We start from the raw sequence: 17,922 nt of genomic DNA, 5'->3' as shown, positions 1-17,922 counted from the left end.
TTTTATAGCCATAAACATTCTTAGCTTAATTGGAGATAAAATATTTTTGTGGGTATTGATTTTATTCTTTTGGCCATGTTTTCTAGTAAGTATTAAGCTTATTGACTATTTGAAAGTGTGAAGAAGGGAACGTTGTATATAAGAGAAAATACAAATCTGGATAATTAGTATGCCTATGTCGAAAGCAAAATTCTAAATTTCATTTGCAGTAAGAACATATTTTTGAAATCATGTGGCCGTTCAAAATAAAACCCAAGACAAATAACGTGCTAATGAATATTCCTCTAATGCCCATTATAGTATGCACTTCCAAAAATCATTTTGTCCAGCCATGAATTCCAGCTCTTAAACTCTTTATCTCTTTTTAACCTTCCACCCAAAAAAAAAACCAAAAAAAAAGCCCCATGATATTGAAAGCATAATGAATTTCTTGCTTTGTCCTTCAGAAAAGATGCAAAGGAAAACATTTTAGCATGTATAACAGTGTTTTGCCTCAGTTTTTTCCCCTTTGTCCTTGCTAGAAGTCATTTGCTCCTGAGTGTTGAAGCACAGTAAAAAAAATCATTCAAAATAGTCCGTATCAGATACTGTAATTGGGATATGTTACTTTACCATTTGCCTCACTGGAGATAATTGTGTATGAATCCTGGTATTTCTTTTGTGCTTTTTTTCTTTTTATTTACTTAGCTAGAATATATGTTATGTATAAGTTCTAACAAGAAGTCTCTTCCAGGAACGTCCTAAAGAGATGTTTTAACCATCTATTTAAATATATAAGAAGACAGCATAAGAAAACAAGTCACCTGAATTATATTTTGTGCATCCCTTAATATATTTGAAATATCTTCTCTATAAAATCCATTGCAAAGCTTTGAAAGAACATCGGCAAATCTCAGTTCAGCTTTTCCGCAGATGGGGATTCGGGCTGGCTTACTCCAGCTCAGGCTCAGTTTGTGAAGGGAAAAAACAAAGTGATATTAACTTGGAGAAGAGGACCTAGGGGTGGGTGGGTTTCTCTTGTAGGTGGAGAAATGGTAGTAGCAAAGAGGGGACATGCTTCCCATGGCAGCTACTGCCATTGCCCCCACCTCCTGAGGCAGCTTGCCTGGCCTTCCTGGCTTCTGCCTGGGGATGAGAGCCAGACATGCTGCTTTGCTGTCACCATCAGCTTCTCATCTGAGGTAATGTCACACTTTTCCTGGGCCTCACATTGAAGCATGAGTGGTTCTCTGCCGAAAACTGGGAAGTTGTCAACACGTGGTATTTATTAGCCATATATTTTCCTTACCATTACTATAGTTCCTCCCTGGTGATCTCTACCCTATTTCAAAGTCCATGTGGTACTTTGTATATTTGTACTTAAAAGGTTGCAAATGGGACCACATATATCTTCCACAAAATCTTTTGAAGTTAAAAGCATGTTGTGATAATACAACGATACTGAGAGTTTTGAGTAGGAATGCACAGGCAATAACTCTGAAAGTCGGTTCTACTTTTTCATTATTTAATTGTTATTTTCAACTAAAGAAGCTGTTTTTATGTAGATGTGTTCTTCCTAACAGCCAGAGCTGTAACTCCTCACATACGTACATTTTTATGGAATTCATTCCTCAGGCTAAACAGAGAAATCTGTGCACAGAAAGCATAGATGCCTCATGACCCCAGAGGGGAAAAAGGAGCTGGCTAATCAATTAGTCAAATTGACATTGGCCTTTCCAGTAGCATCCTGGCAGCATGTTCCTTCACTAAGCCAGACGTAAACAGCATGGCAAGCTAAAAAAAATAAATTCCTCCATGCCAAATATGAACCCAGTGGCTACTGATGCATGCAAATTCATCTGTTTAACTACTGGCTGACATACTTCTGATGAGACAGGCAGTAAGTCACTGTAAACTGAATGTGGTGTTGCCCTTAGTGGCTCAACTTGCTGCTGGTATCTGCAGAACAGAAAAAAATCTGTGGTTATCTTTAATTGAACTTGGCATTTGGAGTTTTACTTAGATTTTCACACAAAATTTACTTAGCCCATTCATTTACCGTCACCATTTTAGTTTCTGGATTGACAGAATAACATGTATAGTGCCTCTAACTAATGCAGTACAGGTATTTGGCTCTCATGTGTATCCTCCCAGGTCTGTGGAAGATGCATACATGAGATGAGTTCATGAAGATATAGCTAAGGTTTTAAACTAACTAGCTCAGGTAGCAATTAGAGTATAGCATGAATTTAGTACAGATTGCGCATTCAATCTCTCAATTTCCTGACAAGGATCTGCTGCAGCTTCCTTGTGAGCAGTACCTGAGCTGGTTAAGTCAACAACCACTAAAATGACAAAGTGTTTGCAATCACACATACACTTAGACAACTGTGCCTTTAATTTAAAGCGTTCAGACCACTGAGAAATTTGGAGAGTGTGTTGGCTTCATTCTAATCAAGTAGTGGAGGGGTAACTGTAGTAATTGGTCAGGCAACACATTTTTGGCTCTTTATTCCTCTCATAGGGTGTATGAAGGATGACCAGAGAAATGGATGCCACCTGGAAAAAACCCAATGGGAGGGTTTCCTAGTAGTCATAAGGTGTTTCAGTAGTACGGGCTGCTGGATCCCAGCCATCACCACTGAGATATTTCAGGCTGATGGCTGGGGCACAGTAGCAAACTGTAGTACATAAACCACTGGGCTAGTGAGTCAAAAAGGCAGGAGAATAAATATTGACATACTACATAGTGAATGCGATAATTTGAATGATCCCATTGAAAATCTCTGTTTGTTCTTTCAGATCCAGCGAATTCAGCTCCATCTATTCTAGATGGGTTTGACCACCGTAAAGCCATGGCAGGACAGCGAGTGGAGCTGCCTTGCAAAGCATCAGGGCACCCCACACCAAAGTATCGTTGGCTGAAGGACAACGTTCCCTGGGAGCCTGACAGCAGATTTCGGCAGACAGTTACAGGTCTGCTGATAGAGAACACGCGTCCCTCAGACTCAGGCAACTATGTCTGCGAGGTGTGGAACAACTATGGTACTGCTGAGATGATAGGGCGGCTATATGTAAAACGTAAGTTTTGGACTGGCTGAAGCTCTTGGACTGCTTCTTGCCTGGACATTTGCATGTGGGAAGATGTTGCTATAGCTTTCTGTACCTTCTGTTTTGTTACTTTACCTTAGCGGTGCTTAAACTTCTCAGAATTTTGCAACATTAGAAATTAGACTCTGGGGAGATGAGTTAGTTGGACAATTGAGCGATCAGAAGTGCAAATAGATGCAATTTATAGTGTACCTATATAATTTATCACACAGAGGATATGTAATTTAGAATCTTCAATTGGATGCTTAAAAAGAAATTGCAAATGTTCTCATGAATAAAGCTGCCAAACTCTTGTTGCCAGGACTCATGCTGTTCAGTAATATTGAATACTCATACCTCCTCTCAGTTGAGTATTCATGTGTGAATATTCTGAATGTTTCACAAATTCTAGCAAAGATAATTATTACTCAGAAGCACCGCACTGGAAAAGTGTTATTCTTCTATTGTTAAAAAGAAATGATTTCCTGGAATAGAAATTACACTTGGTGAACTAACATTTCCACCTGTGTAGCACAACTAGCAAACTGAAAAGGAAGAACAGTTCAGACCATTAAAATGTCTTCATCAATAATTTCACATGATGGATTTGTGCAAAATAAAACAAAGATTAAAGGTCAATAATTTGTGAGTTATAACTAATGAGCGTATGCATTAAAATTCGGTTTGTCATGTATGACACAGAAGTAGAACTTTCAGAAACATGTTGTGATGGAGTTGCTAGTGATACTGAAAGTATCCCCAGATCCTAGTGGTGTGTTTTATGTATGGACTCAGTGGTCAGCCAGCAAGTAGATATCCTCTGGATAAGCTTGGCAGCAAGAAAGATTTGGGGAAAACAGTGTTACTCTTCTCTGTAATTGAAGATATTCTTTACTTTCTTGAGTCTCTAAGATGGGGGTGGTGCACTTCAGTGTACCTATTTTTGTTTAATGGACTGTTCACAGTTTTGAGCCTTTCTGGCCTTTTTATAGTAAATATAGACATGTTCAGTGACTTGTAACATGCATGTGATCACAGATTAGTTATTGATCTGGACTCTTTTGGACAAAAAGACTATTACATAAGAATCTGTGATCTGAAAGGATAGAAGTCATTGACCCATGTGTTTTTTCCAGGCCTCTGTTCCCAGTGGGTCAATAATTTTTGGCAATATGTATTGGAGAGGCACTAAAGATTTATTATAACTTGTATGTTAAAAAATGTTCTGTAAAGTGAATGATTTGGTTATGGAAATTTTTATGTAGGAATATATGCACGTGTGTATATAAGCTGGCTAAAAAAATAAATAGAATAGTACGTATTTGGTATTGGAGATGATACTGGTGTTGATTATCCACAACTGAAAAAGGAAATATATTACGCCTTTTTTTCTTAGTGGTAGAGATAGTATTGAATGCATACAAGAAGCTAATATGAATATATATTTCACAAAAATCTGTTATCTTTATAAGGATGTTAAACCAAAATATATAAAACATGAGATCAGATCTGCATTCAGGAATGTCAGTAATTATTAGAAAGTGGGATAAAGATCACATGTACATTTATGACTTTTCTTCAACTCTGTTCATCCTCTTTTGTTGCAATATAAAACATGTATTATCTATGTCCTACTCTTTCTTAAGACTGACTTGAAAATACTTTAGTCCTCCTGTGTTAAAGCAGAAAATTTAGTGAGCCCATACAAAGAAGCATTTATGTGTGGACAGATCCCACAGATGTTTATGACTGCATCTGTGTTAACGTTTTAGTATGTACCTTCCACTCTTAAAAACAAGTCTGGTAATTGTCATTTATTGCAATTGTTCACATGAGATCTTGTTAACTATGTTCCTTTTGGAGGAAATGAAACCAGAAGATGATCTTCAGAAATGCATCTAATATACCAGTACGAAGGTCCACACTGAACTAATCTGAAGTAATATCCTACTCTCCGAAAAGATGTAGTACTATTGATAGGCCCTTAGCGACAATGTTATTATTCGGTAGATCTACTCCTACCATTCATTCAGGCATAGTCTAGGGGATGATATCATACGTTAAGTAAGTTGATCCTTCTGTTCTGTGTCATGGATATTCTTTGGGAGATGCTTGTTCAGAGCAAGCACAATAATCTGTGGGGAATTTTTTATTTGTTTTGTTGTTGTTGTTTTTCCAGAAGGGTATGGATGTGATTTTTGTTTGTGTTAGCTGAGAGTTAATGTGTTACTCACACGTAAATGTACATGTATACTTAATGTTCTCTATTTCCCTTTCCCTCTCCCTTCTTTTGGTTTAAATCTTCAGAACCACTAAAAGCCACAATCAGCCCACGAAAAGTGAAAAGCAGTGTTGGTAGTCAAGTGTCCTTGTCCTGCAGTGTGACAGGAACAGAGGACCAGGAGCTCTCATGGTACCGTAATGGTGAAATCATCAACCCTGGTAACAATGTTCGGATCACTGGGATCAACCGGGAGAACCTTATTATGGATGGCATGGCTAAGAGTGATGGTGGAGCATACCAGTGCTTTGTGCGCAAGGACAAGATGTCCGCTCAAGACTATGTTCAAGTAATATTAGAAGGTGAGTTATTACCCGTTTAGTGATTCTGGTCTCCATGTTTTACGTGTTGTCTCTGGCATCACTTTTGTAAAGTGAAGTACAGGAGGCTATAAACAAGAGAAGAGGGTACCTTCAAGCTGTCAGCAGAGCTTATTGTACCTCCCTACTCTGAAGAAAACTGACGGAAGGTAGGTATTGATTAGAAAAGCATATCCCTCCCGAACAGTCTTCACAGTCCCTCTTTTTTAGGGATGATGGTCTTGATTTTTTACGCTACCTTTTCAGCTGGACATATGATAAGAGATCCCTATTCAGCTCCAGACATCTCCTTCCTGGTATGGCTTTTCTGGTTGGACATATTGGCAGAAGATCTAGAGATCATATTAAGTACCTGATACAGTGTTCCACATGATAATCAAGCAGTTTGTACAGAGCCAGTTCATTAATGAGCATGTAGTGCAGTTGTGGCATGGACACTATTTTTAGTCTTTACAGAAAAAGAGGAGACTACCTGCCTGGACCGAGTTACCTCGGCAACCATCTCCTGTGACTAAGAAATCCTAAAGAGCATATTGATAATCTATCACAATGTCAAGAGAGTGCAGGTTATCAGAGAGTAACAGCAGGAAAGATTTCAAAGACACCCAGGTCTTGCTGGGAAAATAATGTCTGCTTTCATCTCCAAAAAAAGCCTGTCACTTGAATTAAAAAAGAAAAAAAAAATGGAAGAGGAGGGGTGGCAGAGGTACGTGGTGTGCACACTCAAAGATTTATTGGTCTGGTGACAGTTTCCTTTCAGGATAAAAAGCTTTTTCTCCTATTGCTGCTGTTTTTTTTTTTTTTGTTTTTTTTTTTTTCCTGAGGGATGACAGTGTCTAATACACAGCAAAGGAAAGGAAGAGAGTTAGAAATGGAAATAAATAAATAAACAAAAACTCTTGTCACACAACTGATGGGACAGAAATGAGAGAGTAAGAAAGAGGAGAAAATTACAAAATCAAACCAAACAAAATCCCCTCTTTGTATACTGAGGTCTTTCAGCAGTCTGAAAGTGGCAGTGCCTTACGATTTTCACAATTTGACAAGCAAGCAAAGGAATATTTCAGCACTATTTTTAATTTTACTGTGACTCAGCATGTTTTGGGGATGGCCTTGTATCTATCATGCCAGTTTTATCAGAGTAATATTGTACTTAAATTGTAATATAAGAATTATGATTTCCAAGGGTATAACTGTGGTTCAACCTCCCAGACTTGTGGGTAGTACATAGCAGAGTGTTTGTGAGGAGACAGTACATAGTACATAGTGTGCTCAGACAGAGCATGAGACTTGTCAATCCTATTCTGACAACCTCTGGTCTGTAAGAAACTGAAAGGAGTTGTCCATAAAGAGCCTCATGTACAACGTGTGTTTTTGTGTGTCTTTGGCCACTCACTAGGTAATGAATAGCCTCTTCCTTCTGTTTCTTACAGGTGCTAACATTGTAGGGACAGTTAAGTTAGCTTACTTGCCTCTTGGTTCTTTAAAACCAGACAGTAGCTGACAACACTGTTGTCCAAGCTTCTAGCTTGCTTGCTGTGTTCTGCACACTGCTCTTGACATGTAGCCTCTTGCACTTTTGCCCCCAGTTACACTGAAATCCCTTCTAGATACAGCTTTGAAAGTATAATTTTCAAAGGAGAGCATGCATTACGTGGTTTCAGAAGGAACTTTCTAACTAATAGCAGAGTGTCATCATTCCTAAATGTTATTCCTCTGAGCTCTCTGGGTAGGTGGTTATTTAATCCTGCTTCCTACTTAAAATCTCTAAGTTTGTCTCTCCATGCATTCTCTTTATTCATTTGCCTGGTAGAGGCTGAGTACATTGTGACACGGATAACAAGAAAAATTATTTGAACATTCTCATCGCATAGGGTTATTTATCAGCAACACAAAATGACCACAGAAAGAAACTGGTTTCACTATTGTTACTGGCAGTCCCTATTCAGGAAAACCTTAATTCAGTACTTTTCTAAATGGGATATTGTGGGTCAGGACTAAACTGAATTGACACAGCTGTGTGAAATTAGCCTATGCAAGTTATGCCTGGCTCTTGTTGACAGAATTCATCTTTAGCTTTTAAAGGAGCTGTAATGTACCAGGAAAAATAAAATTCAAAGCATGTTAGTGGTTTGTTGTATGTCATTACTGATGAATTGTGTATGACTGACACCTCTCTGCAAGAACCTGGCAGTTCACATAGCTGTGCAGAGCCCTCATCCTTCCATTCAAGGGCTTTTCCCTCAGTGGAAGTCACTACCAAGTTTCTTAGCAGATGACAAAGAAACTTTCAGTAAGGAAAGAATTGCATAAGTAAATAATCTACTACCAAAGTTTGTTTCCACCTCTCAGTAATTAAACTTATGTCCAGGAATACAGTTCTTTACATCTCTTCTAAAAAAGATTTTGTCTCACGTGACAGGCTTCAGGATAGAGGAAACAGCTTTACAGCATATAAGTACTCTTCTCATCCTTTTCTCTCCCTTGGCAGATGGAACTCCCAAAATCATTTCTGCCTTCAGTGAGAAAGTGGTGAGTCCAGGCGAGCCAGTCTCCCTTATGTGCAATGTGAAGGGGACCCCCCTGCCTACCATCACTTGGACACTGGATGAAGATCCCATTGTGAAGGATGGCAGTCATCGTATCAGCCAGATTATCACCTCTGAAGGGAATGTGGTCAGTTACCTGAACATCTCTAACACTCAGGTCCGAGATGGTGGAGTTTATCGCTGTACTGCCAACAACTCTGCTGGAGTCGTCCTGTACCAGGCTCGAATAAACGTAAGAGGTGCTTGTCAAATCAGCTCCTCAAAAAAACACACATAACTCATTGTAGTGGAGAAGAAGATTGTTGCATGTGTTGAAAAGAGTCTTGGAATGCCAAAACCAACTTACTGTTTTCCCTCTCCTTTTCTTCCTCCCCTCTTTTTTTCCCACTCTGCCTTCCCAGACCCAGAAAGCGTATGATATGGTTAAACTTTGGAAGATTCCTCTTTGTTTTCTGTAGTCTCTTTTTCGTATACTCATCTTTACTAATTCACATTTTCTTTACTTTAGTCCTGTTGTGCATGTTTTTTTTTCTTTTCCTTTCCTCCTTTACTTGTCCAACATTCATTGTAATTATTCATGTATACTGTATTTTACCTTGCATTTCTAGCTTTACATGGCATAATACCCATCCTCATGGTATTATACTTTATATATGTCAAAATAAATGCTAACTTTGTCAGTTTTCTCATGTGTAACAGGATTTTAGCTTTGTATCAGTGTTAGTATTTCACATTAATTAAATCATCCTCAGACTTTTTATTGGTAATGCAGCAAAGATTTTATCAGACAAGTGTTGGATAATGCCAACATATACCCCCACATAATTAGTATGTATGCTGCAGGGTAAGGAAAAACTAGAGCATACAAAGATTAGGGAAGCTGCTTAAGTGTCTCTTAAAAGCAGAAACTGTCAAATACTAAGAAGTGTTGTGCAAGCTGCATCTGTAAATGTCATTAACACTGGTATATTCAGAAAAAAAAATATGTCTGTTTTCTCAAACAAATGTGCCTTTATTCAAGAGTTCCTTTTTTACCTTCCCAGGGCCAGCAAGCATTCGACCAATGAAAAACATCACAGCAATAGCGGGACGGGACACCTACATCCACTGCCGTGTAATAGGCTATCCGTATTACTCCATCAAGTGGTACAAGAACTCTAACCTGCTACCCTTTAACCATCGCCAAGTGGCTTTTGAGAACAATGGGACACTGAAGCTTTCAGATGTGCAGAAGGAGGTAGATGAGGGGGAATACACATGTAATGTCCTCGTTCAGCCCCAGTTGTCCACCAGCCAGAGCGTTCATGTGACAGTGAAAGGTAAGGGTAACTTGGAGAACTAGAGCTGAGATAATGGCTATGTAGTTCATAGAAACACAAGATAACATATGTAAGATTGTATTGGCAGTTAGATAATGAATTCTTAAGATGTTTAATTCAGATTTCTGTTCATTTTTAATGACAACATAGATAGTAGGCACAATTTCTTGTTCTCTCTTGGTTTTTACCCTCCTTTATTCAATTAACAGATTATTGCTTCTTAATGGGAGACTGTACGGAAACAAGCTTTCTATTGGCAGTTTTCACTACAGCAGTTTGGTCGGCAGATGAATAAATATTTTGTGACCTAAATTTCACTGGTGACTCTTTCTCTGCTAAATGACTAAGTCTGCATTTTCATTAGTCAATAACTTTCTAACTTTTAACAATATGAAAATTTTGAAGCATGTGTTTCTGTCAATAAACAGAGACAGGAACTACAAACATTAATTGTGATTAAGCAAGTTTTTCTGACTGTTCATGCTGCTGTAGAAAGTTAATACTGTAAGTAAATGTGAATTCAAATTCTAACAGCATGCTTAAAATCTATTAACATAGTCCCAAATGAGGATGACCTGAAAGACTTCAGAAATAAATGAGAACAGAAATTTTCCTAGGATTATGTTCAACCTTTTCTGATCTTGGTAATGGTCAGACCTATTCACAAGGACACAAAGATAAAAAACCTGACTGCAGTTGCATTTGGTTTTGAGCAACAGGACCACTGTACAGTCCACCCCATGAGAGCCTGTAGGAAGAATTGAAGTGTAATTTCACCATTCTTGAAGTTCTTAGGAGCTTTTCCTGGGTACTTTTTTTTTTTTTTTGGTGGGAGAGAGGAGGGAAGAAGGAGGGTCAATTTCTGCATCTGTTCTCAGATAAGACACAGAGATCACAAGTAAAATTGCTTTGTTACAGACATCTGAGCCTTTATTTTCTTTCTGTTTAGTTTGTTTAGCCCTTTCTTGTTTTCAGTCTGGACTGAAGTGATTGCTAATTATTTCAGCAGGTCAGGGGATTAGCCTTAAGCTACTAGCAATTTGTTCTGTGAAAGATGTAATGGCTCACACACCTGAGACCAACAGGACCACTGATCATATCATGTATCATAAAAAGCTAATGTAACCATTTCTTTCCACACATCTGGTATCCTGCTTGACGTCACAAAAATATTGTAGGTCTACTGAAGGAGCTGAGGAGACGAATGCTGAATTAGTAATTGTGTTGCTATTGCACTGAGAGCTTACTGTGGTAAATCTGGTGAGGAATGCTGCCTCTTAAATGATGCCTTTCTTCAAGTGATGATAAAAATGAATGTAGCCACATAAAATAATCCAGTGGTCCATCCTTGGCATGAGCAGTTAGATAAAAACATTACTAGTTGCTGGGAAAGTTAGCTGCAATATTGTTGTTACTTCCATTAGGTTTCAGATTTCAAACTTGACAGTTCCACCCTAGAAAGCAAATGGGTCAGTCCCATCAATTTTGATTATGCACTGTCATTTTTTATCAGTGATTTGGCATCCTATGGCTTAAAGATACTCAACTGCCAGGACTGTTGGCAGGACAGAAATCTGAAAGTGACTGCGTGTGCTCTGAATAACTAGCATAGAAGTGTGATTCATTCAAAGAGTGCCAGTGGGTGAGATGCCACTGCACCTGTGATGCAGCCTTCTCCTGCAAGAGCTCTGTAAGGCAGATGCATCAGAGCAGTGCAAGTTGCAATGAGAATGGTGAACTGCAACGTGAATTGCACATGCAAAGCAGATGTATCAATGGGGATCATATGTATTGCTCTGGAGTTGCTGAAATTGGCTGCAGAGTGTGTCCTAGACATTTCAGCATGCCCTGACCTTGGCAAGGCTTTATTTAAAGAGGTTGCTTTCCTGACCTTGTATGCTAAGCCCAAAATATCAAAGCTGAGCTTTGTATTAATAAACCTGAATAGTTCTCAAGGTTCTGTAGCTGGAGGTTAGTACTGCATAGTGTTTGCCAAAATGGCTATATATTATTTTGTTCCATAACCACATTGTGATTTTATCCAACTTATTAGCAGATTGTAGAATCATAGAATCACCAAGGTTGGAAAAGAACTCTTAAGATCATCCAGTCCAACTGTCTACCTATCACCAATATTTCCCACTAAACCATGTCCCTCAGTACAACATCTAAATGTTTCTTGAACACCTCCAGGGACGGTTAGTCAGCTGTGGCTTGCTGCTTCAAAATATTGCTAATGTTTATGCTGTCATTTTCCTTTTATGAATTCCAAAGTGAATGTGATGAGTTTCCAAACACGCTTTATTCCGAGAAATAAGAAATATGGCTCTGCTTGCATACAGGAGTTTAAAGGAATCCTGATTTATGTCATTGTAAGGGGAGTTAATGTCTGTGCCCAAATCTCCTTATTTTAAGGTTTGACTTCTCATATTATCACTCCGCTTCTTTATTCTCCAGAGAAACAGAGGGAGGATTATTGCCCATGTTCAACACTGTGGGTCCTTTGGTTTATTCTCATTTCTGCTACAGGCTTCCTGGATGACCCCAGACCAGTGATTCAGAATGGGCGATACTTAATGAACAGTGAATTTGTATTTTGTTTCCTTCATGTTATGCTCTGAAGACATAATTACCAGTTTCCTCATGAGTTTTTCTGAGCTGATAATCTCTGTGGTATCAGAGTGCTTCAGAACTGAGTTCCTTTTCAAAACCCACCTGGGCATTAAGGACCTCTTTGGAAAATGGCAGCCGTGGCACAGACTAATCTTTTATCTACGTATCTTTATGTTCAATTTCAGAAGCTTATAGCTTGATTTTTTTTTTCCAGTTTACCTACTGTTGTATAGCATTTATATGCTCAAAGCACTGCTCCCATTGAAATAAATTTGTTTCTCCAAGTTCTTTGTTTTTCTTAAACAAGCCCCATTATCCAGACTGGTTACCTGCTGGGAAAGACGGACTGAAACCATTTAATCATCTCAGAGATCTATGACAACGGTAGATACAGAATTTGGCTCTACCGAGCACAACTTTTCTGCATTACGTTTACAAGTGGCCATTCTTATCTGCTATCCTCTGCCTCATTTACACCCACTTTCCAAATTTTCAAGTACATAAAGCATCGTAATTCTGTCTTGAATGAGGTTTCAGCAAAAGCACCATTTAAATAAGGATATGCAATAGCATGAACATGTAATTAAATAAAAGAGGATTGCCCATTCTGTAGAGTATTTTGAGATATTTCTAAGTATCCAAATAAAAGCAAGATCTTGTGGATATTCTCTGGAAATCACTGTAAGATCTCAGATAGAACAGAAAGTTTTCTGACAAACTTCAGAATGAAATCCTGATTGCCAGAGAACCAGAGTTTTTCTCTGCACCTAACAGGCTGGCAGGAAGCCAAAAGCTTGATGCTGAGCATCTCTGTATTACTTGACCTTGAGGCAGCTACCTCTTAGCACTGTTGATCAGAGGAGTCAATTCAAGACCACATTAAATCAGTTGCGGCATTTTTAGGAAGATCTAATATTCTTGACCGCATGGGCACGTACCCTAGAGCTCTGCAGTCTCCAAATGACTGGACCAGAGATACATGGCATGCCATTCTCTCCATCCCTTGCCTGTCCATTGTCTCTGTCCCTGAATTTCCTTCTTGGAAGCTAGCAGTCTTCTAAGCTAACTGATGGAAACTTGAGTGGATAGGCTGGCAGGAAAATAAGCAGGTTTGTGCTTGGCAGACACAGCACTGTTGGAACTGTGCCTGAATCCTAAAGGAGTATTTTGGAAATCAAGCCATCTTGGCATTAATTTTTTTCATTTAGACAAATGAATTGGCCAGCTCTGAGTTCTGACGGCAGTGATGAAATCTACCCACACTCTAATGCCTACATAAATGGGTGAGGCTATGGCTCTATTTGCATATTGAATTTCTAATATTTTATACCTGTCAGGTGCTTGCCTTTGCAACTGTAATCACCTTTCGGTGTGTTTTACTTTGGCCTCTGTTAAATGCAACTTCCTTTTAGCTTCTTTGTAGACTAAACTGAGCACCCTCTTCTCCTTCTGGAAATGGAAACAGCTTTTACTGACATCCTCAAAAGTACTCATCAAGACTAGCCTTGCTAAGGATACAGCACAGGTCCTTGCCAAGAACAAAATTATTCTTAGTAGCACTAGTTTCTCTGTCCTTATTTCACCCAGCTCTAGTGTTTGCCAGTGAAGTTCTTATACATCTGGTGACAGCAGAGGACTATTACGGGCTGATATCCTACATATAGGAGAAGAATATTCTGGAGGAGAGGTGGGCTTTTGTGTTCATCCCTCCTAAGTATAACCTGTCTCCAGCTCATCCTTGTCCTAATCCTGACTCTTCTGCTCTGGATTCCAAAATCAGTCTGCCTTCCACATATTTCTCATCTCAGCCTTCATTTTCCTAGTGCCTTGTTTTCATGACTCAGAAGTGGTCTTTCCCTTCAGAGCTCTCTACATTCTTCTCAGCCTCCAGTTACACTCCTTACTTTCTGCCAGTCTTCATTTTCTCCATCTCCACTCGCTTCTAGTCTCTCTCCTTTGTGTGATCTTCACTCATTGACAGTTCTCTATCCCACCCCACTGCTTTTTTGTTCCAGACCTCACATTCCCACCCAGTTTTCAACTTCACTTTACCAGCCTCCATGATCTCTTGAATCCCACTGCAAGCCTGATCCCACCTTCTGACTTTCTCCCGCTTCTCCTAAATCCAATTCTGCAAGTCCCTTTTTGTATCCTGGGCAATGTTTTGAGTTTCTGCACCATTGCTTGCTGCTGCTGTCTGCATGCCCAGTAAGAGAGGCTGGTTTCCCTCTCTGATTTCTTAGCCCCAAGATCTCCCCTATTTCTCTGTACATTCAAATTTGGGCACCCTTTTGATGACTTTCCATAGGAACAGCAAGAGCATCTGATGCTTGTGCCTTCACCTGCTGAACATGAAAGCTATGGTGGGACTACTGAGATTCTCACTATGGCTTTTTATTTTTTTTATGTTTTTATTTTAAGGTAGGATGAAAATATACTATATTCTTATATTTCAGTCTCAGAAGTGACTGAATAGTTGTAGCTGCAACCTTCCAGCTGAAATGACTCAGCCCGATGCAGACACCTGGCCTGGAAAAGTGCTATCCAAACAAAAGTCAAATTGCAAGCAAATGAAAGTAGTCTTAAAATGGGAAGCACTGGCAAAAAACAAAAAAAGAAGTTATATTACACACCTCATCTGTAAGTTTCATATTTCCACTGAAAAACGACCCTTCTAGAGGCAGGGTGGAAAAATAATAGCAACATCAATTCTACAGCATTTTAGTGGATCTGGAAACGTTTTAAAAGCAGGAGTGAGTCATTATCTCCTTTTTTTATTATGTAATTTATAGTTTTCTGAGCTACAGTAAAAGCCATCAGTATTAAGTGATGATTTTCTTTTCATCAGTCTCATGAGACACACTTCTCATATAAACAGCCCACTGCTATTCACACTTCTCAGACATAAATTAATTGATAAAGAAGTCCCTGAGAGGAAGGGTGCAGCATCAAAAAAAAAAAAAAAAAAAAGGTGTGGTGCTCAGAAGTGCTGTTTCTGATCTTGTAGGGATTATGTATGCCATTGATTTAGAAAGCATCTTATTATCTGATGGTGAAGTGATAGCACTTCACCTGTTGTGAACTGCATGAAATTGTATCAGCCTGTTTCTTTTAGAAAACATGCAAACCTAACAGAGGCTATTTCTAAAATACTTAATTTTGCAACTATTTGAATAGATTCTCTTCATTTTTCCCAGGAAGTATCTATCTTTTCCTAATATGTGAAATGTTACTGGTGGATTTGAATTGCAGATCAGTTCCGAATGGGCTCTTCTCAGAAGTGAAAACTGTGCAGACACAGAAGGGGAAAATCTCTGACGGGGAATCTTTCATGAGTCCTTTGGACCATGGTGCATACTGTCATCAAACAATCTACTAATTTCTCTATGCTTCTTGCAGTCGACAGTGTGGATCAGATGAAGTGTGAATTCAGCTTTGTGCATACATGTAAGATAGAACTTCTCATATCTTATTGACTGAATGTTGCCAATGGTTTGAATGAGAAAAACTTCTGGTTTTGAGGTCCTTCAGACACTTCTTTCATTATATCATTTCCTGCATTTCTTTCTCTCCAATGCAATGTGTTTTTGAATCCCCCCCAAACATGCACATCCTTCAGGAAGAAGTAAACACATCTTCCAAACTAACTAGAGTTGCCATATGCAGAAATCAGAGAAGCATTGTGTGATGAGAATGGGTGTCCAGTCATGCAAAAGATCTTGCAAAAATCCGCTCAAAAGTCTTCCTCAGAAAACAGTATGGAATGAGCCTTAATGCTTGAATAAGAGTTTATTTATACTTGGGTTTTTCAAAAGCTACCAGTCTTCCTTCTTACAGTGCAGCTGTCTTTAGTTAGAGTTTAGAAGAAGCCATGCTCTTGCTTTTTGCATTCAGTTATATTTGAAATACTTTTATATACGTTTGTTAGAATTCTTCTTAAAAGGTGATTCACTTTATTTCAAGTTGGTTTGTGTTGTTAGCAATGTGTATAAGTCCATATAGCAAGTATGTATAGAAAGCAAGTGTGCATGAACACAATAATGGAAGTATGGAGTATGCTGCCCTAACTTCAAATCAGTGCATTGTACAAAGGACGCAAAGAAAAGAGGACATCAACACTATGATAACAGAATGGTGATGTAAAATCGACTCCTTGTGTACAATCATGGAATATTGGTGAAGAAGTTAGTATGAAGCCAATCAAACTACTTATTGGAATAATTTTCAAAGTCCTTCTGTTGAAGTCCCATCTCTTCTAAATCTGAAACTTTTAGCTCCAGTGATTTAGTTGTGTTCAACTTCTCACAGTGTTACCTGAGGACAAGGATCACTTTTGATCACATAGGGTCTAAACAAGAGCAATAGCTCAGGACCAAGTTCTAAAAGCATAGGAGAAGTAGTGGACTGGGTAAGTGCTTCTAGATAATGCACAGCCTGCAAGACAGGCTTTCTACCACGCCCCACTTTAACAATGAATGTAACAGCTTGTGTTACTATACTCTTGTAGCTGTTATGCTATTGCCACAACAAAAATGTTTCCTCTTTAAAAATACATAAGCAAATGCATCCCCTTGGGCAGAGAACTGAGCTTCCCCATCCTAGGTTTACAGGGTGGTTCCTATGATAAGGGCATGATCCCTTCCCCTCACAATAGAAGCTAAAATGACGTAATCTGATAGATAGGTGATGCACTCTTGGCATTTTAACTCCTCTCTTATTTTGAGGGAGCTCTCAGAATAGTATCAGGGAGCCTGCGGGTTACCAGCGATGTATTGCAAAGAGGAGAAGTGGGGACTGAGGCTGGGGAAGGTGCGCAGCAGCATTTACACTGTGACACTGTTGTGGTAAGATTCTGAAGATCTTTGGACATTGGGTCCGTTTTGGTAACTAATGAACCTACAAGTATATGGAAACATTGTGCAGCAGCAGAGACATTGCAGATAGTGATTTGGTTCTTTTATTTTCAGCGCATGCAGTTAGGCCTGCAGAATCTAACAGCAGTCCCTCTTTTAAGACAGGATGCATTAGCAGTAAACAAGGGAGCACACTATGTGTCTCGGATCAGTAAATGCCATTAACAGACAGTTCAGAGAATGGCGTGCCCTACTGATTAAGCCCAGTACATAAAAGAGAGAAGCAGAGGAAGCCAGTGCTTTGGGGGCTGCGTGCAATTGCTCAGACCATCACCCACAAGAGATGGAGATGTTTAGGTGAAACAATCAATGGCTGGCTAAATCGTGGCTAGTATCTGTGCAAATACAAAGCAGCTTTGGCTTTTGCAGTCCTAGTGCATGAAATCATGGTTCACATGGCTGCTTTGAGAGCTTCTATATGAGGGCTGCTCTGAAAGTAATGCTTCCTATTTTATGATGTTGGCCCACAATGGCAGAGGCAAATGTTGGTGGTGTGGCATTGGAGGCTGAACCTTCCCACCAATATTCCATTACATTTTGTTGCCATGTGAGAGATGGCAGCAGAAAGGCAGGCTGACACAATGGCATCTGAACTGAATATCGTGTATGAAGCAAAGGTGTGTCATTAAGCATGCAGAAAAAATGGCACCCACTGACATTCGTCAACACTTGCTGAACGTTTACGGAGACTAAACAGTGGATGTGAGCATAGTGAGGTGGTGCGTGATGCATTTCAGCAGTGGTGACAGCGACAGTAGGTCTCTTCTGCTGATACAGATTGTTACGAGTGCGGCATGCAGGCTCTTGTTCATCACTGGTGAAAATGTACAGCTAATGGTGGTGACTATGCCAACAAAT

General features: G+C 39.2%; 1 protein-coding gene across 5 annotated transcripts in view; it reads left to right on the top strand.

Annotated features, from left to right (window-relative positions):
• The window catches only part of DSCAM (DS cell adhesion molecule), a 463,977-nt gene that overhangs the window by 284,223 nt on the left and 161,832 nt on the right, over positions 1 to 17,922 (top strand). For all 5 annotated transcript variants that reach the window (XM_021405879.1, XM_021405906.1, XM_021405915.1 and 2 more), the window contains 4 exons: positions 2,782 to 3,060; positions 5,377 to 5,652; positions 8,162 to 8,458; positions 9,263 to 9,538. In XM_021405879.1, coding sequence (XP_021261554.1) covers positions 2,782 to 3,060; positions 5,377 to 5,652; positions 8,162 to 8,458; positions 9,263 to 9,538 — 1,128 coding nt within the window. The remainder of the gene's footprint in view (positions 1 to 2,781; positions 3,061 to 5,376; positions 5,653 to 8,161; positions 8,459 to 9,262; positions 9,539 to 17,922) is intronic.

The sequence above is a fragment of the Numida meleagris genome, chromosome 1, assembly GCF_002078875.1.
Source record: "Numida meleagris isolate 19003 breed g44 Domestic line chromosome 1, NumMel1.0, whole genome shotgun sequence".
In the NCBI taxonomy this organism is placed as follows: domain Eukaryota; kingdom Metazoa; phylum Chordata; class Aves; order Galliformes; family Numididae; genus Numida; species Numida meleagris.
Note: the sequence above shows the minus strand (reverse complement) of the source record. Positions and strands in the feature narration are given on the sequence as shown.